General features: G+C 32.4%; 1 protein-coding gene across 16 annotated transcripts in view; it reads right to left on the minus strand.

Annotated features, from left to right (window-relative positions):
• RALYL (RALY RNA binding protein like) overlaps nt 1–27,770 on the minus strand; it is a 768,288-nt gene that overhangs the window by 437,774 nt on the left and 302,744 nt on the right. For all 16 annotated transcript variants that reach the window (XM_074386928.1, XM_074386927.1, XM_074386930.1 and 13 more), the window contains exon 2: nt 15,305–15,583. In XM_074386928.1, the coding sequence (XP_074243029.1) occupies nt 15,305–15,583 (279 nt within the window). The remainder of the gene's footprint in view (nt 1–15,304; nt 15,584–27,770) is intronic.

Here is a 27,770-nt window from a genome sequence, read left to right on the forward strand (position 1 = left end):
ATTTGACCAATTTCTTATATTGCATAACAGGGTAAATTCCACACATATGAGACATAAATATGGAACATAAAAACGCATGAGAAGAAAAAAAGGCAAATTTTTATTACTATTAGGAGTGAGAATTTTTTTCAGAAATATGATTCAAGGAGGAACAATTAAAAGGTAATAACATTAATTATTTTCTTAATTGCCACAAGTAAAATAAAAACAAAAGTAATATATAGGAAAAATACAACCTATTTCACTTTTAATAAGAGAAATACAATTAAAACTATATGAGATACTACTTATCATCCATCAGATGGGAAAAAATTCAAGTCTTAACACACATATTTTATGTTATAAAATGTATTCCAAATATATGGGTATATGGAATATATATGCAAAATAGATGTTGCTAAACACTGCAAGATGAAATGTAAAGTTGTATGATATGATGGAGAGTTGAAAATATCTGGCAAAATTTAATATGTTCTTACTATTTGATATCACACTTAATTCTAGGAATCTATCTCAGAGTACCCTGTGTAAAATATGAAAGAGCATATTCAACAGGTTATTTTCTGCAGTGTAACTAATGACAAGAAAAGACTAGAAACATTTGAATGTCAGTAGTCATCTCAGTAATCTGGTTTAATAAACCATGGGTCATGGAGCATCTACACAATAGAATAACTGCAGTGATAAAAAGATAATATCTCAAAAAGATAAGAAATTTTTACAAGAATAGAGAAAATTCTGACATGGATAAAAGTATGTTTAACACAACATGATTTATCTAAAGTGGAGGGTATGTAGATAGAAAAATAGATTAGGTAGATTTTATAAAAAACGAGTTTACAGGTGAGAGGAGAGAGAGGAGAGTAGAGGGAAAAATTAAAAGCTAAATTTATTTGAATATATGTATGTTTAATTTGATTTTGGAATCATATAAGTATTGTACATGGTTGTAAAAAATTAAGTATAATAACAAAATATTACCTAGTGACATAACCTCACAGGGAAAAACCACTCCAAATGACTTTAAAACATAATAATTTTGTTGTTCTTACCTAGTAGAATATTCCCTATGGAAAAAATACAGCCCTCAAATAAGAAACTATTAAACTCTTTTCAGTTATCATAATGATGTTGGTGCTGGTGGTACTGTTTTACTGAGACTTATATGTGTATTGGGGGATAACCAAATAAGTAGTTATAATAACGTCATTGAGAAGTGAGATTTCTAACAATGCTGACAGAAAATGTCACTGTAAGATTGATGAAGTTCATGAGCTTTCTTGGCACCCAAATTATTGGATCTAAATAGTATTTCCCACTAAATGATACTGGAGTATTTTGCAAAAATGGGAGAGGAAATTATGATTCAGGAACATTTTGTCATATCAGAAATAAAGGAAACTATCGAAGACTACTAGAGATATGTCAAAATGACCCAGAAACAAAGATATATAAGGTGCCAAAACCAAAGTCATGATAATTTGACCATTAATTGAGATAATGGCGAGGAACTGAAATGTATCTACTATGTTGAATCCCTGAGCTCATAAAATTATTAAGAATATTTTAAAACTCAATTTTAGTCTTAAGAAAATACTAGGAAACCAGTTTAATATTTTTTTTAAAAATTTTTGCTTCTATAGATTTTTGGGGAAGAGGTAGTATTTGGTTACATGAGTAAGTTATTTCATGGTGATTTATCAGATTTTGTGAAGTGGTGCAGCACCACTTCACTATTTTGAATACTACTATCAAGGGGAAATAGTAAGTTACCCTACTTTTCTATACAATCATAATTTATGGTAAGATGAAAAAAGTTTCTCTTTTTAGAATAATTACAGCAAAAAAAACAACAAAAGATAGGAGGGAATTGTATATTCACTGGCTGTTAGCACCACAAAAGGAGAGAAAATCAGTAATGTCCCTTCTGATGGAAGTTCACAGTCACTAGGAATAAACTTAAAAAAATTCCACCTAAATCTAATCAAGCCTCTAGACATAACTAATAATTTCCAGGAAGTACAAGAAACAGAGAAGCAAGTTAAATGATACCAGAAGGATGCAATAATTAAACTACATACCTGTAAAATTATACAGGACAAATGATTTTGTTCTTTGAACTGAGTCAAAATACATTTCAACATAAAATACAAAGGGATGTGGGAATATATTAGGAAAGCTTATAAATTAAAAGACTTAAGGGATGTGTCAATGAATCTCAATTTCTATATATTTTATGAATTTCAATTCAAACAAATTAAACTATTATTAGAGGGAACTATGAAAACAGGATTGTTACTGGATTTACACTAAGGAATTACAGCAATTATATTCAGTGAAATGATGTATTAGTCCACTCTCACGCTGCTATGAAGAAATATCTATGACTTGGTAATTTATAAAGGAAATAAGTTTAATTGATTCACAGTTCCACAGGACTGGGGATGCCTCAGCAAACTTATAATCACGGCAGAAGGGGAAGTAAACACGGCCTTCGTCACATGTGGCAGCAAGGAGAAATGCTGAGCAAAAGGGGGAAAGTCCCTTACAAAGCCATTGGACCTTGTGAGAACTCACCCACTATCATGAGAATATAATGAGGGCTAACTGTCTCCATGATTCAATTACCTCCCACAACGTGCCTCCCACAACACATGGGGAATATGAGATCTACTACTCAAGATGAGATTTGGGTGGGAACACAGCCAAACTGTATCAGATAATAATACTGTGATTATTTTTTCAAATAAATTACAATTTATATATTTAAATATATACATAAATGCAGAAATAATATACATATGCACACACATGCATGCTGAAATATTGGCAGATTAAATGATGTAATCTGAGACTTGGAATTTGCTTAAAGATAATCCAGGTACTGAGGAGGAAATGGATGATGTTTAAAAAAGTAATATGGTATATTTTGATAATTGCTAAGGTGGAGTCAATGTACACATAGTTCATTATATGGTACACCTAGTTCATTATATGGTCTCTTCAATTTTATATGTTTGAAAATCTCCAAAATAAAGTTAAGAAAGAAAGCAAAATATATGTAAAATTAAAATTCATGACAACTATAACATAAAAGGTGGGAGGTGGAAAAATGAACGTGAAGTATTCTGAGGATTTAAGATTATCTGGGAAGGAGTATGAAGTATAATTTACATTAAACTAATAAATCAAGGACACCTGTTGCAACTTCTAGGGTAATATCACAAGAATAGTAAAGTATATAGAATGTAGTATACAGTATAAAGAATGTAGAAGCTAAGGGAATAGAAACAGAAAAATAAAAGATGAATCTAAAAATTGCCAAAAATTAACAAATTTTTGTACACGGAACAAACTTTAAAAATAACAGATTTGTACACAGAAATTAAAATATAACCATAATTTAATGTGAATAGGTTATTGGAATTAAAAAACAAGGCTGTAATACTGTATTTGGAAGATTCAATGTTCCTTGCAAGAACACTTTAAATATTATGACACAGAATCATTGAAATTAAAGCAGACGATAAACGATATACCATACAAACACAACTCAAGAGGAAATGAATTAAGCAATATTAAGATTAAACAATTTTTCTCTAAAACAGAAATAATTACTAAAAATATAGATAAATCACACTATATAAAAAGATGATGACTACATTAGGAAGATACGTTAATTCCAAGTTCGTATTTACTAAGTAATATTGCTACAAATACATAAAGCAAAAAAAAAAAAAACTAAGAAGATAAGCAGATAGACCTATAATCATAATTCACATATATTAATAACTGATGGAAAGAAGACAAAAATCAATAATTATGCAGAAGGTCAGAGTAATTTAATTAGCAGTTTTTGCCTGTTTGACACATAAAGAAGGCTTCCCAAAACAATAGAATATATATGTTGTGTGTCAACCGCATATAGAACACTTGCTAAAACTGACCATATCTAGGGCTATTTAAAAGTTCTCATTGAATTTTAATTAATTTTATTATTTTTTATTCTCTGATTACAGTGAAATCAAGATAAAAACAATTTTTAAAATTATAATTTCAGTAACCTCCAAATAACACATGGCCAAAGAAGAAATATCAACATGAATTAGAAAATATTTATCAACTAAATTATTCTGAAAATATGACATACTAGAACATATGGGATGAGACTAAGTCTGTGCTAAGAGAGAATTACAGACTTATGCTGTTTTAGAAAACATGAGAAGCTAAAATCAATTATCTATTTCTTTATTTATGAAGTTAGAAAAAGAGTGGAAAATTAAACCCAAAAAGATTAGAAGAAAAAAGTAAGGATATTATTTCAGAGTCATGAGGCAAAAACGAACATGCCATAGAGAAAATACACACAGCCATAATTTGGGTACTTGAATATATGACTAATCTGACTTAAAATGAAAGAGTTAAGGAAAAATCACTATTAGGATTAAAAAATGAAAAGACATAACAAAGCTTTCAACAATCTTATGCTAATAGATTTTATAATGTTTATCAAATGAACACTTTTTTGAAAACTTGTTTTTCTATAACGCACACAAGAAAATATTTTAAAATCTTAATAGTGCTTTTCAATGAAGGCAATTAGACCTGTATTAAAGATATTTCCACAAAATATTCCAGTCTTAATTGGCATCACTGATGGATTATCCAAATATTATGAAATATCACCAATCACATGTAGATTCTTCCAGATAACAGGAAAAGTAGAAATACTTCCTAGTTTGTTATATGATGCAAGCATCTCCTCAACAGTAAAACTGACATGGACATAAGAAAAATACTATAAGCCAATCTTTTATCATGAATATGGAGGTTTAATAAAGCACAAGATAATTTTTTAAATCATGTTAGGTTGATTACAGAAGTATGAGTGTAATTTCACAAATAAAAATTAATTGTCGTAGTTCATTACACTAACAGAATAAAAGGGAAAATAAAAATTCATTTCAATGTATGCCTGAAATATACTTAATAAAATTCATCATGATTTCCTGGTAAAAATTGTTAGCCAACTAGAAATATAAGAGAACTTCCTTAATTTAATATAGAGTTCACACACACACACACACACACACACACACACACACACATATAAACCCAAAATCCTATGATAAATAATAATAGTAAAATATTGAGTTTTCTCATATATTAAGTGATCAAATATATATATATATATTTAGAGGGATATTATTTCGGGACAGTTAGAAAACAAGAGTCTCTTCAACAAATCCTGTGGGATTGATATTCATATGGAAATGAGTGAATCTTTTTCACTACCAAATACCACACCAAAAAAACTCAATTCCAGGGTTATTGAAATCTAAACGTGAATAGTAAAACAAACACAGAAGTCCCTTTAAAGAAAACAAAGAATGATGTCTTTATGGCCAAAGAAGAGGAGAAGATTTTTTCAACAAGATGGAAAAAGCATAAATCATCATGATTACTTGGTCTTTTATCTTACTGATCTCCTAGACCCAGGGCTTCCGCACAAATGAGAAAATTAGGGTCAGAGAAGATAAATTCTTGTAACAGGACCAACACCTTCAGAAAGCTAAAGATCTAGAACTCGTTTCTCAAGTTTTCTAAACTCATTTTTAGAAGGCATTAAACAACAGTACTTAATTGGAGGTCTAGCCCTTTTGCCTTTTTAAAAATTTTTACAGCACTTTATATGTTCCAGGCAATGTTTTTAACTGTTTTACACATATAGACACATTTGATCCTCACAACTTATGAGGTAGGCCTTATTCTGATTTCTACATTTTACAGACAAGAGAACAGCAGCATCTCCTTTAGCATCTTGTCCAAAGTTTCACGTCTTAAGTAGAGAGCTAGGACTCTAACATATGAAGCGTGAGTCTAGAGCCTAGCTTGAAACCACCATCTTTCACAAACATTGCAAGCTATATTACAGTTCTGTGTTTTGGTTTCAGTTAAAATTACTTAAGAATTGCAGCCTCTAAAGATGTTCTTCATAATTAATACTCAATTTGTTTGCCACCTATTTTATATTAACAGTTAAATTGAAATTTATATTTCTTAATAGAAATCCAAACAACTTTATAAAACTTTTTATTTAAAATTTCAGTAGTGCTTGATATGTATTACATAACACTTCAATTTGAGTTTCCCACTTCCTATTGTGTGTTGTTTCATAGGTGCATATTTTATTCCACAACTGTGGAATAAATAAGCCTTTCTTAAACATATTTACAATACTTCATCCTTTTATGGTATTTGATCTGCATTACATCACGCAGATCTTGTATTTACCGTCTTCATCTGCATGTTATCTTTTTTTTTTTTTTTTTTTTTTTTTTTGAGACGGAGTTTCGCCCTTGTTACCCAGGCTGGAGTGCAATGGCGCGATCTCGGCTCACCGCAACCTCTGCCTCCTGGGCTCAGGGAATTCTCCTGCCTCAGCCTCCTGAGTAGCTGGGATTACAGGCACGTGCCACCATGCCCAGCTAATTTTTTGCACTTTTAGTAGAGACGGGGTTTCACCATGTTGACCAGGATGGTCTCGATCTCTCGACCTCGTGATCCACCCGCCTCGGCCTCCCAAAGTGCTGGGATTACAGGCTTGAGCCACCGCGCCCGGCTGCATGTTATCTTATGTATACATATTTTACTCCACAATTAGAATATTTTCTAAAAGCAGTAACCTGTTTTATCATTTTACTTTATAGTTTATCTTATTTCATTTTGGTGGGAGGACTATGTGTTTATTCTCTTTTAAAATTTAATATGTGTTGGCCAACACCTAAAACAACACATGTAGTGTTGAAAGAATAAATGTTTACAGTAGTAGAGCATCTGAAATTAGTTTATAAGTGACTTTCAGATGTTTTATATCCCAGATTAAAGGACAATTTGAGATACTGAATTTTTTCAATTATCTTATATATTATTTAGCTTTGTACTAGGGATTAACAACAAGCAAGTTAGAATTAATAAGATCTTTATATGTTGCTCAGAAGTTTCCAGTGATAGTTTCAATGAAAAAAAATTATTTACAGTTTCTACTACACTTTCACTAATTTAGGTTCAGTGATTGAGTCAAATAACCAGTTTTAGAAATAGAAAATAAATCCCCCAGGCTTTCTATCACATGTGGGGCCATGCATCTCCCTGGTTGACAGATGGTTAGTTCTATAATTCACTCTATTGTGGAAGCTTGCTAATTAGCATTTGTTTACAGCATTTTAGGTAGCTCTGTTTAATTACTGAAAACTTTAAAGGTCTATTGTACTTTATAACCCACATAGTATTGTTTTTATTACTTCTTAATTGATGACAGTAAAGGATGAGGCTGAAGACTTCTTAAACAATTTATATATACAGACATACACACCTTAGAGGAAGAATTAAGGATAACTTACAGTAATTATGCAAAATGTTAGAAGAAATTTCTGAGACTTTTTTCATAAAAATCTGCTCTCTTTAACATTAAATACATTATAGAATTCCCTTATTTGTGAAATGGGTTTAATTAAATCTACTATCTAGCTTCCTTGAAGGATTTTTTAAAAATGCAATGACATGTACATTAATCTTCTTTGAGAAGGTTGATGAGGGAAAATGACATATGAATAAAAAACATTATTACTACAAGCTCCTGAAAATGAGATGGCAATATATTCCTAAGATTTCCAGAAAAGATGAAACAAAAGTCATTTGTACTAAGTATCATCTTGTAAGTTATTTTTTATACTCCTACTCATTTGTATAACATTTCAGTCCCTCCACAGTCTTGTGAGTAGATTTTTTTTTTGACAGGATTTCATTGGCTAAAGTGCAGTGGTATGGTTAACAGCTCACCGTAGCCCGCTGCCTCAACTTCCTTGATTCAGGTGATTCTTCCACCTCAGCCTCCTTAGTAGCTAAGATCACAGGGGCATGCCCCCAACCCAGCTAAGTTTTGTATTTTTTGCAGAGATGGGGTTTTGCCATGTTGCTGGAGCAGGTCTGAAACACCTGGGCTCAAGCAATCCACTTGCCTAGACCTCTTAGCGTGCCGAGATTGTAGGCGTGAGCCACTGCACCTGGCCCATGAATAGACTTTTAAAAACAAACATAGTAGTCAACCCTACATAGCATTCTGCAATTGATGAACTATGAATAATCTGTATAATATAAAATCTGTTAGGAAAATTAGACGTTTAAAATACAGGAATGAGTTGAACATTTTGTTAGTGGAAAAAGAAAGCTAGAATAGTGAATAGTTTCAAAGGTTGTTAAGAAAAATTCAAAGATTTACAAATTCAAATATTTTCGTATTCTTATTGCAGCTAATAAAGTAACTGAAGGACTAACATTTGATTTGTATCTTTGAAAGTGAAAGTTTTGTTAAACTATCAAGTTTAGAAAGTTTTGTTAAACTATCAAGTTTAAAAGTTTTGTTAAACTACCAAGTTTAAAAAGTATGATTTAGACACTGAGGCAAAAGCTAAAAATAAACTTCTTTTTTCTCAGTCCACATGGTAATAGAACTATATAATGGTGCCTTGCTAAAAGTGCTGTTTATTATCTGCGGCATTCTTTAGATGTTTTCTACAAAATTTTTCATGACTTAGAAATCTCCATAAGGTTCATAAGCTTTTTAAGGGGTTCTGTGATAGACTACTTTGTCGAAAATGATTATCCATACTCATAATTTCACCCTAAGTTCTCTGTCAATCTGTCCTTGCTAGATGCTCAGACACTGCATCCAATTTGAACCTGGAGGCATATGCAGAAGAGTAATACTTACCAAAACAAAACAGGATGAATGCTTGGTAAAACTAATGTATTTGTTGCGGACAACATCAACTAGAGATGCTGCAATTCTTTCTTTGTCTTAAGTTTTTAGTGTTGTTGTTGAATAGTATATATTTGAAAATCATCCCGAGCCTCTGAGTAATTTTGGAACTCTGTATTTTTCACTTAACACTTCCATGATGTTTTCTTTTTCTTCATCATTTCTAGTGGTTATTAGATATGTTTGAATGGAGGGATCTAATGGAAAAAAATCACACCTCTAAAAGGCAGTGTATTAAAGATGTGCTGAGACAGAGGTCTTCGTAACAAACTGGTGATTGCCCTGAAAGGCACTTATCAAGTTTTATTTTCTGAACAATTGAAAAAGACATAGTCTTATTATAAGTTATCAGTTACTGTCAAAATAACTCAAAGCATTGTTTTAATATAGTTTATCCAGACTAAAACCATTAGAACATTTCTTAAAATTAATGGAGTTTATTTTGGTGTGATAGTACCCTAAGACAGTAATTCTTAACTGGAGTGATTTTGCCTCACAGGAGACATTTGGTAATATGGAGACAATTTGGTAATATGGAGACATTTGGTAATATGGAGACAATTTTTGACTGTCACTATTTGGAAGGGGTACTCTAGGTATCTTGCAGGTAGAAGTCAGGGATGCTACTAAACATCCTATCATGCCCAGGACAGGCCCCACAAACAAAGCAAAATCAGTGAGAATAACCTTTTCACTCTCTAAAGTATTATTCTTTGGATGACAGAGTTTATGATAATCTACTGAAATGGAATAAATTTCTGAAAAGTGAAATAGTAAAACTAATTAGGGTAAAAAAATATGAGCCAGCAATCTTGCATCACTGTTGGTGATCTGGCAAGTTCATTCCTCTGTGCTTCGGCTCCTAGGGAGCAGAATGGGCACAAATACTAATATTACTCCTTGGCATTGTGAAAATCAAAGAAGATAATATGTGCACGAAAGAAATTTGACAGTGATGAAGTGCCATGCAAATATACAGCCATTAATAAGAGAAAACTATGAAAGGATGACATTTTAAGGAATGTGTAGGAAGTTTTTCATGAATAGAAATCTTTCTTCAAACCAATATATCATTTACTCTAACCTTTGAATAAAGTATATATGTGTTAATACTTCATACTTACTAAAGGTTGGATTGTATTTATAGAAAACTGAAATCAGGCCTATGGAACAGTTGCCTTTGGAATGCCTGTTGAAGAATATCAATGTTAAATACCTAGTCAGCTTAGCAAGCAGATCACAACCACATTGTCTTTACTTAACAGCAACCCCAATTATATCATCTTGCTTTCTGGAGAACTTGCAATTGCCCCTTCTCTTTCCTTCTTCTCCCTGTTCTCTTCTTATTCCTCATCCTCCTATTTCTTTGTCTTCTTTCTGTGGTGCTCTTTTCAATGCAAGGAACCCTCTTAGCCAGGTCCATCCATTCCTCCAACTGACCATCTATCCAACCATTCATCCAGTACCTCCTCACTGATCATTTGTCATGGAGGTGTTAGCATTTTGTTAGGTGCTAAGAAGATGAGTAAAATCATATATAGTTCATTCCCTAAGAAATTTATAGCTTAGAGGGAGAAGACGCATCTATCAATGACAAATAATAAACATAAAAATACAATTGAAAAGAAGAAACTGGCTAGAAAGTGTAAAACACTTCAACTAGCTTTGAGGGATGCAAATACTTTTTCACTAAAGTAATGAAATTTGATTTGAGATCTTAAGAATGATTAACCAGGTAAAAAGGATAAAGGGGAAGTAGAGTGAGGTTTTGCAGAGCTTCATAAGGAAGAACATTCTGGGCAGTCAAGATAGCATGTGCAAAGGCCCTGTTGGACAATAGAACATGAATTTTTCAAAGAACTGAAAGAAGGCAATTTAGCTAGATGTCTGAGCAAGGTTGAGAAGGCTGTGATGTGAGTCTGCAGATGACAAAGAAGCAAATGAGGTAGAAACTTGTAACCCACAGCAAAGGTTTCAGTCTTTTTTCTGAGGACAATGAGAAATCCCTGAAAGTTTTAAATAACAGTGACATGATTAGATTTGCATTTTGAAAAGATCAATCTGGATGAAAAACTGTTGGGGATAAAAAGACATTCAAAATCTATTGCACTCAGCACATGCTTGACAGGAATTGTTACAAGGATTTGATTGCTCTCTTCTTTGTTCTTATGATCGCTCCCCAACATCTTTCTCTATACTAACACAATTCCATTACTTTGTTCAGGATCTAGTTAAATATATTCACCATATTTACTTTAAAATTTACAATCCATATTCATCATGTTCCCACGTCGAACGATTTCTGCATTTGCAAGACACATACAATGTGATAAAATTAATTTAATTATCTGCTTTATATATTATTTTCTCAAAGCAAACTTTGCTTCTTAAAGCCAAGGGTGTGCATATGGGTTTTAGAACAAAAATGATTGTTCTAGATAAATTATTTTTCAGCGTGTGTTTCCTCCTACTATCAGCAGCTGAGTTCTCCAGTTTATAAACTATCTTTTACAAGCATTGTAACAGTAAAATAATCTGAATATAAAGAAAGACATTGCAAATGTTTATTTATAGCAGGTGTGTAATCAGCCAGTGTAATCAGTAGATACGTAAAATTGGCACTGTCTAGTGTTAGTCGCTAACCTTTGCATAACATTTTGTGTAAAAGGACACTTTGTGTATGACTACTTATAAAAACTGTCTCAAGCATTTAAGAAGTTTTTAACTCGTATATAATGTTTTTGAGGAAAAAAGTTCTAATGACTACACTTAAATTGAAAAATGCAATAAATATTTCTAATATTAAAAAACTTAGAATTCAAATTCAATTAAATATTAAGAGAATATGTTAAATTTCACCTGCTTATATTTAAATAGTATTAAAATCAATTAAATAACCAATATAGAGATACATTTTTAATGAGGATTTTTACAATATAGAAATTGTGATTTAAAAAATATTCTGAATAATTTAATAGATAGATTCTGACTTTTTAGGAATTTCTAAATAATGTGAGTCAAAATGCAGTATTTTTTTCACACAGGGGTTAACAGTCTCCTATTTTATATCAAAGACAGGAAGCCGAGAATAAAAAGGGATTCTCTCTTTCTACCATGGTACAAAAGATGTGCCAAAACAACTGGAAATATATAAGAAAGTAAATTAAATTACAGCCAGGTTGTCTATAATCTTCATAAAGCTTTAAGAAATCACATTAGCAGGCTTAATATTTCCTGATACCACTCATGTTTAATTTTTAATCTCTTAATTATATATGCACAATTTAAACACGCAGTAAATAAAAGTTGTTCCTTTTCGGAAAATGATATACAAATATGCATTATTTGAGATCAAATAAGGTAATACAGGTAAAGTACAATTCAGTGCATGATCTAATCAATATTAATTTCCTTCTCACTCTTAAGAAAAAGGAGAATGCTTAGATAGGTTGTGGTACCTGATACTAACAACAATCTCATATAATAATGGCCTATTATTTCATCCATAAAGATGTGCTTCATATTAAGGACTTGCTGGGGTTTGTTGGGGCCGAATATTAGAAAGGGTTTTATTGGGAATAGAAAAACTGAAGAAGAAAGTGATTAATTTACTTGAACCCAAGTGTTTCCCCAAATCATCAAAAACAAAGGCACAGTACTTAAAGCTAGCAATGTATACACATCCCAGAAAGTAACGGTCTTTGGGACCTGACGGAGGAACTGAGTTCTATTGGAAGACATGTAGCTCTCTATGGGAAGACAGCTGGCAGGCAAACCTGAGTTTCTAGCAAGACAGTTTTTAAAAAGGTGAGTATATTCAGGCACTTGACCTGAAAAGCACAGTTGTTAGTTAAATTGTAACGCACTTGCTTTGTATGAAAAGCCATTCAGCCTGGACAGAAGTAGTGAAAGATTAGATTTGAACTAAAGGAATAAAGTCTCGGACTTGGTTTCAGGCACAAAGTGTGATTATAGGTGATGAAGATATATGCTCTAAAGATTTACCAGAGGAAAAAACTAAGAGAGGTTCCAAGAGGAATCGCTGAGAATGAGAAACAGGATTTTAGAAGAGGCACAATTTAACTTTGTGCTTCTCAAAGCAAAGCAATTTGGTGTCATCATTTTTTTCCTTGGGCTTGTGCAGGTAAGGCACTACATTTTTAGTGTGGATATTTATCTGTGTCCATTGTATTCTTCTCAAAAAGACAGCAATCAACTGAGTAGTGACAGGAAACAGAACTCCAGAAAATTAGCTGTAGCTTGCTAAAAAGTGAATCAGACTTTTAATCGATCGTAAACTGATAATTGATTTTTCAAAACAATAAAAATAATTAAATGCATTTCCTCAAGTATTTGTTAGTTTCATAACAATCAGGATACAGATAGTAAATAGAGCTTTCCTTGAAATCTGCTGGGATATGGCCTTGAAATAAGACTTTCAACTTAAAAAGGGAAACAAAAATGTCAGAAAATTCTCATGTTAAAGTAAGCAAGCAGCATTTAGACACTGAGGAAAAAAAAAAAAAAAGACAAGTGGAAAATATATCAATGTCTGTTGAAAAGTACTTCCTTTCTTTACAATATAAAAGGTTGGATGGGACCAATGTAAATAAAAATTATATTTCTATCTGATAGTGATTTTTTTTTTTGTAGTTTAATAGCTGGCACCTAGGCAAAACAACTTTTGCTTTTTTCTTTCAAGATTACTACCTCTGACTATTCCTATATTTTAATGAATTCCATATCTTCTCAAATAGTTTTAATTGTTATATTATTTGATAGTATTCACAATATTGTTAACAGTCTTCTAGCTTTGTTTCTCTGTACATTGAACTTGGTTCTTTTGTATACTTCTTCAGTTTTATTATGTTTGTGGTCATGACACAGGTAAGATTAAAATTAAACTATGTAATCCAGATGCTAATAAGGGCTTTGAAAAAACACAGAGTAATGGAATAGACAGTGAGGGAAGGAGGAAGATGACTATTCTATTTTAGATAGGCTGGTCAGGAAACGCCTTTCATTGAAAGTAAATTTTGAGCACAGCATATTCAATAAAGCAGGGAGCAAATAATTAGCAAAGACCTGTCTGTCATCTGAGCAGAGGGGATAGCAAATAAAAAGCCTCTGAAGTAGGAACAATCTTGGAATGTTTGAGGCATTCTCAAGGCAGTCAGAATTACTAGAGTGGTTCAAGAAGGCAGAGGGAACAAGGAGATAGAGTTGAAGATGTGGCAGTGCAGGGCACTGCAAGTATGATATAGAATGTGAAACTTATTCTGTATGAGAAAGGCATCAGGGGCTTACAAGTAGGTTAAGGACATAATCTGATCTATGTTTTTAAAAGATACTCTAGCAAGAGTAAAAAGAAGCGGACAAACTAGAGAGTTATTTCAGTGCCCCTGAGATACAATCGTGGTGTGTATGAGGTGGCCTTCAGTATGGATTTAAAAGGAGATTGGTTTTGGAATATATTTGCAATATATTGACACATAAACTTGATAATGGATTATATTTGAAGTGTGTGCATGTGTCGGGGGAGTTAAGAATCAAAGTTGTTTTTTCTTTGAAAAACTGGCTAAATTGGGGGTTCCCTTTATTATAATGAAAAAGCTTGGGAATGGAGCAGGTTGAAGGTGTGGAAAATCATGGATTTTTTTCCAGGCATATGAAGCTGAAATGCCTTTTGAGTATCCATGAGAGGATGATGTACAATGAATTTGATCTATGAATCTAGACAGAATAAGAAATATAAATTGAGGAATCATTAATGTATTAATTGTAATTTTTTCCTAAGATAGAAAAACATCTAAATTATCTAAATTTTATTTTTATCTATACACTGATTATAAAATATTTTTCCAAGTCTTTTAATTTTGAGACTGCACTGTTTTTCTTTCTTTGAAAAAAACAATACTATTTCTTAAACATTAGACAGAAATCTGATTATTATTCATGATTAAATAGGCATAATATACAAAATTCTTAACTAGATTTTTAAAAATGTGAATTATATTCTTTTTCAGTTCTAAAAATTTCTTTCTTTTGCTATTTTCTAACCCCTCTCCTGCCCCCCAAAAAAAGGAAATGAGGAAAATGCATTGGGCCCTCTGATCAAATGCCCTAAGTATAACAAGCACAGTTATTTTTTGCATAGGATAGTGTTTCCAGGAAGATTGATGGTATGCCAATTGAAATAAAGTTAAACATGATGTATATTTATTATTTGCCTGGCTCTGTTAGAATTGGTGGAGGTAATAAGTATTGCAAAGTAGTCTTGATCTCAAGTTTATAAATTTGCAGAGAAAATAAGATATCTATATATAAAACAATATGAGGACAAAAAATATAAATTATAAATATACAAGCACTCTAACTGGTTTAAGAAGAGATAGAACCAACAGTGGTGCTGGCTTTTGAGAAATACAACGATTTCCAGATATATGAACAATAGAATGAGACCCACGTCTGAGCGTGACTTACCAAGTGGTTGGCCTGCAATGACTCTGGCATTTTCTCCAGCCACTGCAGCTCTTGCATGTCGCTCACTCATGTACTGTACAAATGCATACCCTTTGTGAACGGAGCATCCAACTATTTTTCCATACTTTGAAAAAATGGCTTCAATGTCAACTTTCTTGACAATTGCCGTATTTAGATTGCCAATGAAAACACGGGAGTTGATGGACTTGGGGTCATTCTTATTGGTGACATTGCTGGTCTGTGTTTTGCCAGTCATGATTGGCTCTCCTTGTTTTAATCCTTAAACAAACAAACAAAACAAATAATCAAAAGGTAAATCATTAGATTGAATGGGTATCAACGGCTTTTTAAGTTTTTCAATATTACACTCAGGAAACCTCCAATCCCTAAGTATTACTGATTTTCTTGAGAAGAAAATTAATATATTTAGTAATATAAAAGGTAAACATTGCATTGCTAAATACAGTAGAAAAAACTTATAATCACTTAACACATAATTATAAAAATTCTTGATTTGTTTATTCAAAATTCAACTCTGAATAAAGATTGAACATTTTGCAGTTGCTTTTATATTAAGTCTATCTATTTGGCAAAAGAAAATTTGAGGAAAATCTGCCTTTTCTTATCAACAACAACAAAAAAATCTAACATGGCTAAGGTCTGATGACAGATGGAATATAGAAATGTAACCTCCATTTTCAGATGTTTGAGTACATGCATGATTATTTCTACATTTCTATAACATGTAGACATATTATCTATTTCAATGTCAGAACCCTTCTATCAGAAACTAAAAAATTGTTCCATTAAAGTCTGTGGAAGAGAAAAAAAAATGGTGTTAGAAATTTGATTAGGACACTTAACATAAGAAAACCAGAATTTTAAAAATAAAAGACTTAGCCAGAATTAATATTATATTTGCTATTTATTTGAACCAATATCACTATCACATGTCAGTTTCATAAAAACACAAAACAAAACATATGAGCCAGTGTTCATCAATGATCAGCAAATTAGATTAGGTAACTTGAAATTTTATTCTTAACCTGATTTTCTAATTTACTTAACTAAAGCCTCCTATGTTGCCTAACGACTGCTAGTATTTTTAAAAATATCATTTTGTGAGCTCTGAAGAATATTTTTGTTTAATTAAACTCAACAAAACTTTTATTTCTAAGTATTCCAGCACATACAGATTTATTTTAAGGCCTTGAAAATCCCTCCTTCCTTTCCTCCCTCCCCTCACCTCCCTTCTTCCCTTCCTTCCTTTCCCTCTTTCACAACGTTTAGTAACAACCTAATTTTGGTCATGCATTATCTATTGTACCTATTAATTTATAGATACTATTATGACTAAACTAAAATTTCAACAAGGTTACATTCTCTGACATTGATGATCATTGTTGAACATTAGCTAATTGATACCGTTTGTCAATGACAACTATATTTTTATATGAAGGCTCTCTTAAAATATTACAGCTATAAAAATAAGTGCATCTGATTTTTAAGAATCATTTAAAATGACATTTCTAAATTAAGCATTAAGGTGGTGGAAGTCTTTAAGGCATGTAAATTGGATATGCTTAAAAATGTACTTATTATGCATTTAAAGCAGGTACTCCTGAAATCAAGAGCAACCAAGTAACATAAAATGTTTCAAATTAAGTTGCTCAACATTCCATCTGGGATTTTGAAAGCTTTACTTCATATTGGACGGTCAACATTATAAATATCTCCTTATAATGAAGGTCAGCTTCAAAAATAAAACATTTAGTTATTTACATAAAATTAAGAGTAAGACATCATTGGAAACAAAGATTACAACACTGCCTTGTATTGATTCAGATTAGCTACATTTAAGTGCTTCTTTTATGAATTATTCATAGTAGTGTTGAAGAAAGAAACATTGATATATATATATATATTTTAAATATTGCAATTCAAGCTATTGCGTATCTCAAGACAAATGCTCTGAGAATTAATTGAAACAAGAAAAATCAAGGTTGGTAATCTAGAGTCAGTTTCCTTTCTTACCATTCTAGGCCAACATCAGTAATACATTTCATAGAAAGCATACTATTTTGTTTGTGCTCTCATGTGGCACACATTTTTATAAACACAATGTAGTTGTTTTCAAGGGTGAACAATTCTTATGGTTGACATTTTATTTCCTGGACAAAAATACATTAATTAAAATGCAAACACAAGAATTGTTAGATTAGATTAGACCTGTGGTTGACAAAGCCCTGTGGTCTGCATTGATAGTAGCACTTGGTCAAATTTAAGTTGAGGGTACAACTGCACTGTGATTCCTCATCGTGAATGTCAACATGCTATCTTTCATCCACATCATTCACTCTATGTGGATGAAACTCATACCTGTACCTCCAAATTGACAATGTGTAATTCTAATTAATAATTCTTACTTACCATAAAAAATCTATACATATCTATGTATCTAATTTTTTTCACAAACACTGACTTGGCAGTTTCAATCAGTGTTTACAAGAGTAAGTCTTGTTGTATTATTATATTCTGTCATTCCAACATTCTCTATAAATTAGGCAATAATTCATAGTTTAATAACTTTTCTATTACATAAATTTTTAAATCAGTTAAAGAAAGACTTCCACTTTCAGCCATGATAGAGTAACAGTGACTAAATTAACCCTCCTGACTCAAAGAAATAGAAAACCAGGGAAATATGGATGAAGCAACTGTTTTTCAGACATTAAACCACAGGCAATGCAGAACTATCACATCTGAGAAAGAAGAGACAAAGAAAGTAAAATGTAGGAGAGCCAAGATTTCTGCCTGGAAAACATATTTCAGGTCTAGAGCAGTCAGTGGGATGGGGAGGATATTGCAAACTGAGACTGTGACCCTATTGAGTTGAGGAGATACAGATCGGAGTTGAGAGCATCTGGGGCAGTTAGAATTGGTGTGACAGGTTTCTCAAGACAAGAGAGCTATGCAGAAAAAAACTCTAGAAATCTGCTTTAAAATCCTTTGAACCTATGCTGATTTCTAAGTCATGTATGGAAAGAGTACAATCTCATGAGGCTCGGCAAAAAGTTATTGCAAAGCTGCAAACGGAATGATTCCAAGAACTGCAATAGGCCAAGAAACATACAAGTTCCTACCAGCAACAGTGGAGAGTCCAAATTCACTACCCGGAGAATTAAATTTAGGCCTCAAAAGGATGGGCCTTAGTAATGTGGATTAACGATTCCTATAGGTAAAGGAATTCTGTGTCTACCCAAGTTAAACTTGAAAACAAGGCTTAAGATGATCAAACCCAGAACAACCCAAATGTCTATCAAAGAAAAGTATAACACTTATCTAAAATCAGTAACAAGGCCAACCGTGGTGATTCATGCCTTTAATCCCAGCACTTTGGGAGGCCAAGGGGGGCAGAGGGCTTGAGGTCAGGAGTTTAAGACCAGCCTGGCCAACATGGTGAAACTCCATCTCTACTAAAAATATAAAAAAAAAAAAATTGCCAGGCATAGTGGTGCACACCTGTAATCTAAGCTACTTGGAAGGATGAGGCAGGAGAATCTCTTGAAGCTGGAAGGTGGAGGTTGCAGTGAGCCAAGAGGAAAAAATATAGAACTCAGACATTCAATCACATAAAATTCACTATTTCCCCATTAAATCAAAAATTCCTACAGATCTTATGAATCAAAGTATGACTCATGACTAGAAGAGAAATTAAAGACATAAAAAAATGAAACTTTTAAAGATACAAACTATAATATCTAAAATAAAAAAAGATAATGAATGGTCATAAAACCATAGAACAAATTTGTGAATTTGAAGTTGAAGAAATAGAGAATATGTAAAATGTAGTGTAGAGATAAAACACTGAAACAATACACAGAGCCTCAGTGAGTTGATATTTAACACCGTCAAGCTGTTAAACATATGTAAATCTGGAGTCCCAGAGGAGCTAGTTGAAAAATATTCAAGAAACTTAATGGTCAAAATATTCCAAATTTAATAAAAATGATAATCTCATGGATCCAAGAATATCAATAAACCTCAAGCAGAAAATACATATCTCCATACCAGACACATAATAATAAAATTACTGAAAACCAGTGATAAAAATTAGGGAGCTGTCAGGCATTGGAAGGAACATTTTGACACAAAAAGAGTTTATAACAGTTAAAGAAATGTCACAATTAAAAAACAAATGACAAGGGAAAATGAATTTTTTCAGTGCAAACAAACTGTCTCTTTGTTTTTAATTTAGAAGTTTGGATGGAGCTCATGTAAACTGTCTCTCTATGAAAGCTGCTGTAAAATAAAAGATAAACTGTAAGCTACTGTTGCTGTTGTTCCAAAGAATTTTCTATGATGATGGAAAACTTTCCATATCTACAATATCCAAAAATTTAGTCAATAACCATATGTGACTTTTGAACCCTTGAAATCTGGCCAGCAGGATTAAGAAACTGCATTTTTAACTTTACTTAATTAAAATTGAGGCCATGCTTTAATGAATTGCTCTATCCCAAAAGGCTAACAGGGCTCTTGCCTTCCAAACATATAGAATGAAAATAAATCAGAAATAAATCTAGCTATTTATGTTTCTTTTAAATCTAAAGAATGAGTATGTTTTTGGTCCTGAAAACTTATGAAAGATATGATAGTGTCAGCTCTATTTCAGAAGAATAAAAAGTTCAAGTATCTGCCATATGATAACTAATTTAAAAGATTAAGCGTTTTTATTCTGGAAATATCAGACTGAGGTGGTAAATGCTCTCTAAAATTATAAAGAATGTGATCAGAATAGACTTTTAATTTGAATTTGAGATTTTTACCTTTGAATCCATATATGATACATTTATGATAAATTAAAGGCAGCTCAAAAATGTGCTTTAGATAAAATAATTTTTAGCAAAGTCACCAACCAGTGAACTCTACTATTCTGCTGTTTTAGTGGTCTTGAATTTCCATCTAAAATTTAAAGTCACTTAGACATTTATATTGAAAAAATAATTTAAAAATCAACAACAGGAATAACAAAAAATATCCAGGTGATATGGTTTTGCTCTGTGTCCCCACCCAAATCTCACCTTGAATTGTAATAATCCCTGTGCATTGTGGGAAGGATTCAGTGAGAGGTAACTAAATTATGGGGGTGGGTTTTTTTTTCTCATGCTGTTCTCATGAGAGTGAATAAGTCTCATAAGATCTGATGGTTTTAGTTCCCCTGCACATACCTTGTTTCCTGCTGCCATGTAAGATGTGCCTTAGCTCTTCCTTCACCTTCTGCCATGATTGTGAGTCCTCTCTAGCCATGTGGAACTGCAGTTCCATTAAATCTCTTTCCTTCGTAAATTACTCAGTCTCAGGTATGTCTTTATTAGCAGCACGAGAAAGGACTAATACAGTAAATTGGTACTAGGAGTAGGACACTCTGGTAAGGAGACCCAAAAATGTGGAAGCAACTTTGGCATCTTTCCTGTCACCATGTAAGATGTGCCTTTGCTTCTCATTAGCCTTCTATCATGATTGTGAGGCCTCGCCATTTATGTGGTACTGTGCATCCATTAAGCCTCTTTCTTTTATAAATTATCCAGTCTCAGATATGTCTTTATTAGTAGCATGAGAACAGACTAATACACCAGATATTTACAAGAGTCAGCCAACAATATTAATATATACTATGTTTAAAAACCCAGGAAAAGATGAAAGAGTTGCAAAAATGACTAAGAAAGAATGGATCATACACTGAAAGTTATCATCTGCTGAGGTCTAGAGGTATTACTCAAGTAAGTACTAAGATAAACCATGAAAAATGCTTCAATATTAAAAACTAAGGTTGCCACCTTTGAAAAAGAGAGAAAGTGATCATACCCAGTTCAAAATATTAGAGAAAACCTCTTAAAGTAGGTGATATTTGAATTAAACAATCCTATAAAAATTCAACAGGCATACAGTAAATTTCTCACCATGCACAAGAGGACAGTTGTTTTCTAAATATTTTAAAGGCATCCCCCGTACTTTTTTCATTAAACGGATTAGTATAAAATTTTTCATATTCAAAATTAGAAAAAGGGAAAAACTGAACCGAAAGAAACTAAAAACTTAAGCATCTCTTCCTGGACAAAATAAAGAACACCAAGAAAATTCTGAATTCATTCCTCAAAAAAACACCCACAATTTATAAAGATGTAACTTACATTCACCAGCACCATAACAAATCACAATAGATCTTTAAAAAAACTATTTCTTAAAAATAAAAATACTGTTTATAAAACAATTTTGTGGAAAATTTCCTGATGCCCCTTTCACCATGAAGAAATCATCATAGTGTATTTAGTGATGTCTATGTCATTTGTAAAGTTAAATATCACAATTATGTTGAAGATTTCATTCTTAAGCCTCAAACTACTTTCTGAAATAAACCAACATATTGATTTTTAAAGGTAAAGATCCAGGGAATATGTAAATATAAAGAATAATATATACATATAATGAAGAATATAATCCCCACCTGCAGACATTTAAAATTAAAATCTTGTTTTATTTTTCTTTATCTGTAGTACTTAGAAAAAAGCTATCAACTAAAAAATGTTATCATAATCTACATACCAAGTATCATTATTTATTATTTGAACACCCATCTAATTATGCTGTTAAATACTTATATGGCTATAGCTTAAATAGTTACACAGTAATAAGGCTAAGCCATCACTTTCTTTGTCCTCTTGATGGGCATTTAGCTTGCTTCCATTTTTCTCAGGTCACAAAAGTGTCTGAGATGAACACAAACACATTTAGTAACCATGAATTCCCAGTACACTATTGACATTCCTAGGTCGAACAGAATGGATGATGTTAGTTAGCAATCCCCAATTGCTTTCTAGAAAAGTCACACACCTTTCTACTCCCACCAGGAGATAACACTGTGCCTGTTTTTACATGCTCAAAGAGGTTTTGATAACTTCCAGCTCTTCCTAAAGTACTCTACTCAAACTGTTTTCTGATTCATTAGGTTAAACGGAAAGAATGAATAGGCCTTAAGCTAAATAAAAGGAGGATATGCTGATATAGTAGTAATGAAGTTTAAGAGTTTAGCAAGCCTGGTGCTAATAATAGAAACGTCATAATTCCTTTGCACTTCGAGAAAATGGAATTAGTGTCAGAGTTTCCCAGACATCACTAGAAAGTCATTATTATTTAAAAATATAAGAAAAATTATTCTGTTTTTCTTTTTTAAGTCTTCTGATTATATCAACATATTGGTGTTATAATAGTATGTGCTCAATGATTATTTAAAAATCTAAAGTTGATTATAAATAAATTTAAAATTCTGTATATAACCTCTTGATCTTTCAGCAGTTTTTCTTTGTATTTCCATTCAGTTATTGTAACTTTAGATAAACAGTCACAGTAGAAGTGAAGTTTCCTACTCATAAAGTCTTTGAAAACATTAATTATATTCACATCAATTTTTTCTTTCCAATTTTTAAAAAACTATACTCCTTAGACACTGAGTATAGTATGTTGACAATAGCACCAGGAACCCAGAAATTCAGTTTCCATTTTCCTCTCTATCTACCATTTTGTGTATAAAAAATTAAAGATATAAAATATTTTATTTTTAATAAGAACCCACTGAAAATAGAGGTCACATGATAAATTTCACAGTTAATTGATTAATGTGAGAGATTTCATAAAGAAAAGTAGCTTAAAATGCCACTAAATGGAATCTAGAAATATTTCAAAAATTAGGCAAATGATAGTACTTCATTCAACAGTTCATCAAAATGTAATAAAATTATTGTGAGCAACATAAAAATGAAACTACTGTAGAATAATGGGAATAGCATTAACATTTTTTTTTTAAGAGAAAATGACGTTAGTTAAAATATCTTAATAGGAGAGACTAGATTTGAATAGAAAAATTAGGTACTAAGAAATAAATGTTTTCATCTGGAGATTGAGATTAAGTAATTGGAAAGCAAAAATAAATATATAATTGTAGATAATGTAACAACTATAGTTATAAAAAGTTAATGATTTCTTACTGATGATTTTAACTACAAAATTAAAAATCAATGGATATTTGTAAGTCAACATTTAAAACTTAGTTGATCATTCGGAATATTAATAAACTTCCATGTTAAGCAATTATTTGTTAAATATGTTAAATAATTGAGATTTTGTAAACAAAGAGTAATAAATGGTAAACTATCTCCTGGGGAACATTTAATGAAGTGCTGAAGATCCAAATGTAATTTGGCAGAGAGTTGTAGTCTATAAGAAACCATCGCCTTGGTTCATAACGGGGTTAAACACATTAATGCAGATGAAAGAAGACAACTGGCTGGGTTAGACCAAAAATAGAAAATAAATAACCAGTGGAACAAATAAACAGTGGAACTACTTTCTGTGTTGATATATTAGGCTTTTCAGATAACCATTTTTAAAATGCCATACTGAGTAGTTTAAATAAAGAAAATTTTCACAGTTCTTGAGGCTGGGAAGTCCAAGATCAAGCTGATGGTCAATTTGGGTTCTGGTGTCTGATATGTAAGAGAGAAAGAGCTCTGGCTTCTCTTCCAGTTCTTCTAAGGGCACAATCCCTATTATGGGATCTTCATACTCCTGAGCTCGCCTAAGCCAAATTACCTACCAAAGGCTCCACCTTCAAATATAATCACATTGGGGGCTGGGGCTTCAATATATGAATTTTGAGGAGACACAATTCAGTCCACAGAAGTTCACATTATCCAACAGTAAGAACCCACTTTTAGTTTTAAAGTTTTGGAGAAGTGGAATAAGCTCTCTGTGAGCCATAAGAGGCAGTGTGATTGCTGCCATATTTATCATGTGAGGGCTCATGTAAACCAGTGGTCCCCAACCTGTTTGGCACCAGGGACTGATTTCATGGAAGACAATTTTTCCATAGGATGCAGGATGTGGGACAGGGGTGAGAGATGGTGAGATGGTGTCAGGATGAAACTGTTCCACCTCAGATCATCAGTCATTAATTAGAGTCTCATAAGGAGCATGCAATGTAGATCCCTCACATTCACAGGTCACAATAGGGTTCATGCCCCTATGAGAATCTAATGCCAACACTGATCTGACATGAAGCAGAGTTCAGAGTGATGGTGGATCACTGGCCACTCGCCTCCTGCTGTAAGGCCCTGTTCTTAACAGGTGACAGACAGGTATCTGTCTGCAGCCTAGGGACTGGGGACCCCTATTTAAAGAATGCCTATGAATCCAATCACTAAGTCTACGTTATCAGGGATTGCACACCAAGCACAGACACAGGAGAAATTCACTCAATTTTAGTTAACAGGTCCATTCCATTCTTGTCCTCTTTGTTCAGGAGTTAAGACCACTAAGTGATTTCATGTAGGCTACTAAAATATTCTGATTAAATCTATACAAAGAAGAAAAATTAAATAACTTTTAAAACAAAAAGACTTAAAGAAATAAGATCATATGGTGATATCACTAAGAAGTATTCACTTAAAGAAGTTATCCTAAAAGTATATTCATATTCTCTGGAATGTGACCAAATTGCTATCAATTCTAGGAAATTTAGCACATGTGATAATCTAAAAAGGATTTTCATCTGTAAAACAAACCTCAAATCATATATATTGTCTAAATATACTGACTGCAATTATGCTTCCTTGAAAACTTTCCACTTGACAAGATGACCTAGTAAGAAGATAGTTTTGAGTTACATGGAAAAGTCAAATGAACAATAATTAGACTCTTTTTATTTTACTGAGGGAAATAGATCAGTCAAGGTCAGTACCCACTTGTGATTTAAGGATTTTGAGAAATGGAGCAATTAAGAAACAAGCTTCCCTTTAGTGATTGGAGATGTTATTGGTGGGGATTGTACACCAAGCACAGACACAACTCTATGTCACTGATTGCTATTTGAATCATATTTGACAGAGGGCCGAGGACCATGGACTCGATTACATTGTTTTGTGGCTGGTCAACAACATCCTATAAAAATCAAGACCCATTTGGAAACATTCCTCACTGGGCTAAGACTGGGAAGTCGGACTAAAGTGGAGAAGAAGAAATCAGCGCCACTTTAATTCTTTATTCATATCATCCCTCATTTTAGTACATTTAGCAATGTAGACATTGCTAACTCTTTGGACTCTGTAGTGATTTGTGTCTTCTCCAAGTAAATTAGAACACTATTTGAAAATATTTCACAACCCAGATGAAGCAAAGAAGTGAAACCCTTTCCTCACTACTGTAAGAGAGTATTTAATATTTAATTTAGCAATGTAGACATTGCTAAAAGTGGCTCCATTTAGGAGATTTCTCCTTTTAAAAAGACTGCCTATAAACTATTAAAACTGTCTCAAAAATAGTTCTGAAATGTTTAGTTTACATTTAATAAGCACAAAGCACTTAAAGTATGTGTGCCATTGGTCTAAGTGATTATTAAATACTCTCTTACAGTAGTGAGGAAAGGGTTTCACTTCTTTTCTTTGCTTCATCTGGGATCTGGAGTATTTTCAAATAGTGTTCTAAGTTACTTACAGAAGACATAAATCACTACAGAGCCCAAGGAGTTTGCACTGAGAGACTTATTTACCACCAAACCTATGTATATCATGTTAAGGAGAATAGCTACAAACTGTTAAGACTTTGTGATTTATATTGAGAGAGGATGGCAGTTAAAAAAGTATCTTGAGAATGTCCAGAAACTGTTAAAATTTTTCTTACAGAAATTATAAGATCCCCAAATCTACAAACTCCAGCTAAAATTTCCCTGAAATATGTAAAATAGAGTATAAAACATATAAAGGTATATTCATCTTTTTTTCTGTTACTTAATGGTATGACAGTTCATATTAATGAACTTCAACAAAGCAAATCTGGAGAGTCCAGGCAAAAGCATCATTACGTTTATTTATAATTGATGTAGTATATGATGAAAGCAATGAAGAAAGAGTAAGAAGATTGTGTATATTCACTGGAATAAAACTCTGCTGTATCCCTCTGATTCCTCCACTGAATAAAACATCTTTCTCCATTTTAAAACTCCCAGGTCACAAAAAGCTAAATTGCAGGAGGTAAACATTGTCATGCCCACAGGAGAAATTCACTCAATTCTAGTTAACAGGTCCATTCCATTTTTGTCCTCTTTGTTTAAACTGTCAATCATGACAGTTCCCTCAAGAGTTAGGACTACTAAGTGATTTCATGTAGGCTACTATACTGCCCACAGAGATGCACAACTTTCAATCATTATTGATGCAGCTTTGGAAGACTGGCCCTAAAGTGAAAAATCTTAAATCACATGATCAAGCCCCCGAAATGTCTTGAACTCTTCTAAAATAAAAATAATTGTGCTACAATAGGTGTAATGGTGAATTTCCTCCCACAAACTTGAATTTTTTGAGTTGTATTAGGTAGCAAACAAAAATGATATAGTGAAAATGCCTACTGTATGTCTAAATAAGATAAAGTTTCTATTTATACATTCCTTAACAGCTATGACTGTAGATGCAATGTCATAAATGATAGCAGCTAGCAATGCATTATTGCAAATAGTGACTTAGAATGTAATTTCTCATTGGTAAAATAAATCTGATTCCTATTGATGCAATAATCTATGATGATATCCATGAATTTCCACTTATCCCTTCCCCTTAGCTATAGAAAGCAGAATTTACATATAACTTTGGAAAATTCCAATAAATGTAGAAATTAAAAATTATGGATGCTCTTTCTCTAAATAAAAGCTAGTATTTAAGGTTAGTTAAGGTTATAGTTTATTAAGATCTTACTCCAGAAATAATAGTAAGGAGATGGTTGACTATAGGTATAACTATGACACTATGTCTTAATTCATTAGACATTTCTTGTCTCCACTTAGGCTTTGCACTAGATTTTAATTTTACACTATTTAGCATAAATAGTGTAACATAGAAGATTTTCAAACTTGGGGAAGAAATCTACCTTGGTTTTGAAGAATGTTTAGCCATTACAGTTATACCAACAAGGATGCCAGGCTCAGCACTACTTCTTTTTAGCTGAGTAATTTTGAGCAGTTATTTAGGCTCTCTGATCTTCAGATTTCCATCTGTAGTTTTATAATGTGATGGAACAATGGATATGATTTTTGAGAAATTTAAATGAGATTCAGTAAAATACTAAGCACTGTATTTGGCATATAAGAGGTAATTTAAAAAGTTAGCTTAGTTATTATTCAGAATATATGGATCAGTTAGAAATTCATGCCCTAGATTACTTTTCTTCAGTGGAAATGTTTTCAGGTACATTGAGCTTACCCAGGGATGTTTTACATCTCCCCTTCGAATATTTCTGCATTCTCAGGCAGAAATTCCTAGCATTCTGATAACTTCTCTAAAGCTGAATTTGGACTTCAATCACTGGTGCTTTAAAGAAGTTCCTTGCTAAATTGATTTGCTGGGTACTTTGCATATATGAC

The sequence above is a fragment of the Saimiri boliviensis genome, chromosome 15 (assembly GCF_048565385.1).
Source record: "Saimiri boliviensis isolate mSaiBol1 chromosome 15, mSaiBol1.pri, whole genome shotgun sequence".
Classification (NCBI taxonomy): domain Eukaryota; kingdom Metazoa; phylum Chordata; class Mammalia; order Primates; family Cebidae; genus Saimiri; species Saimiri boliviensis.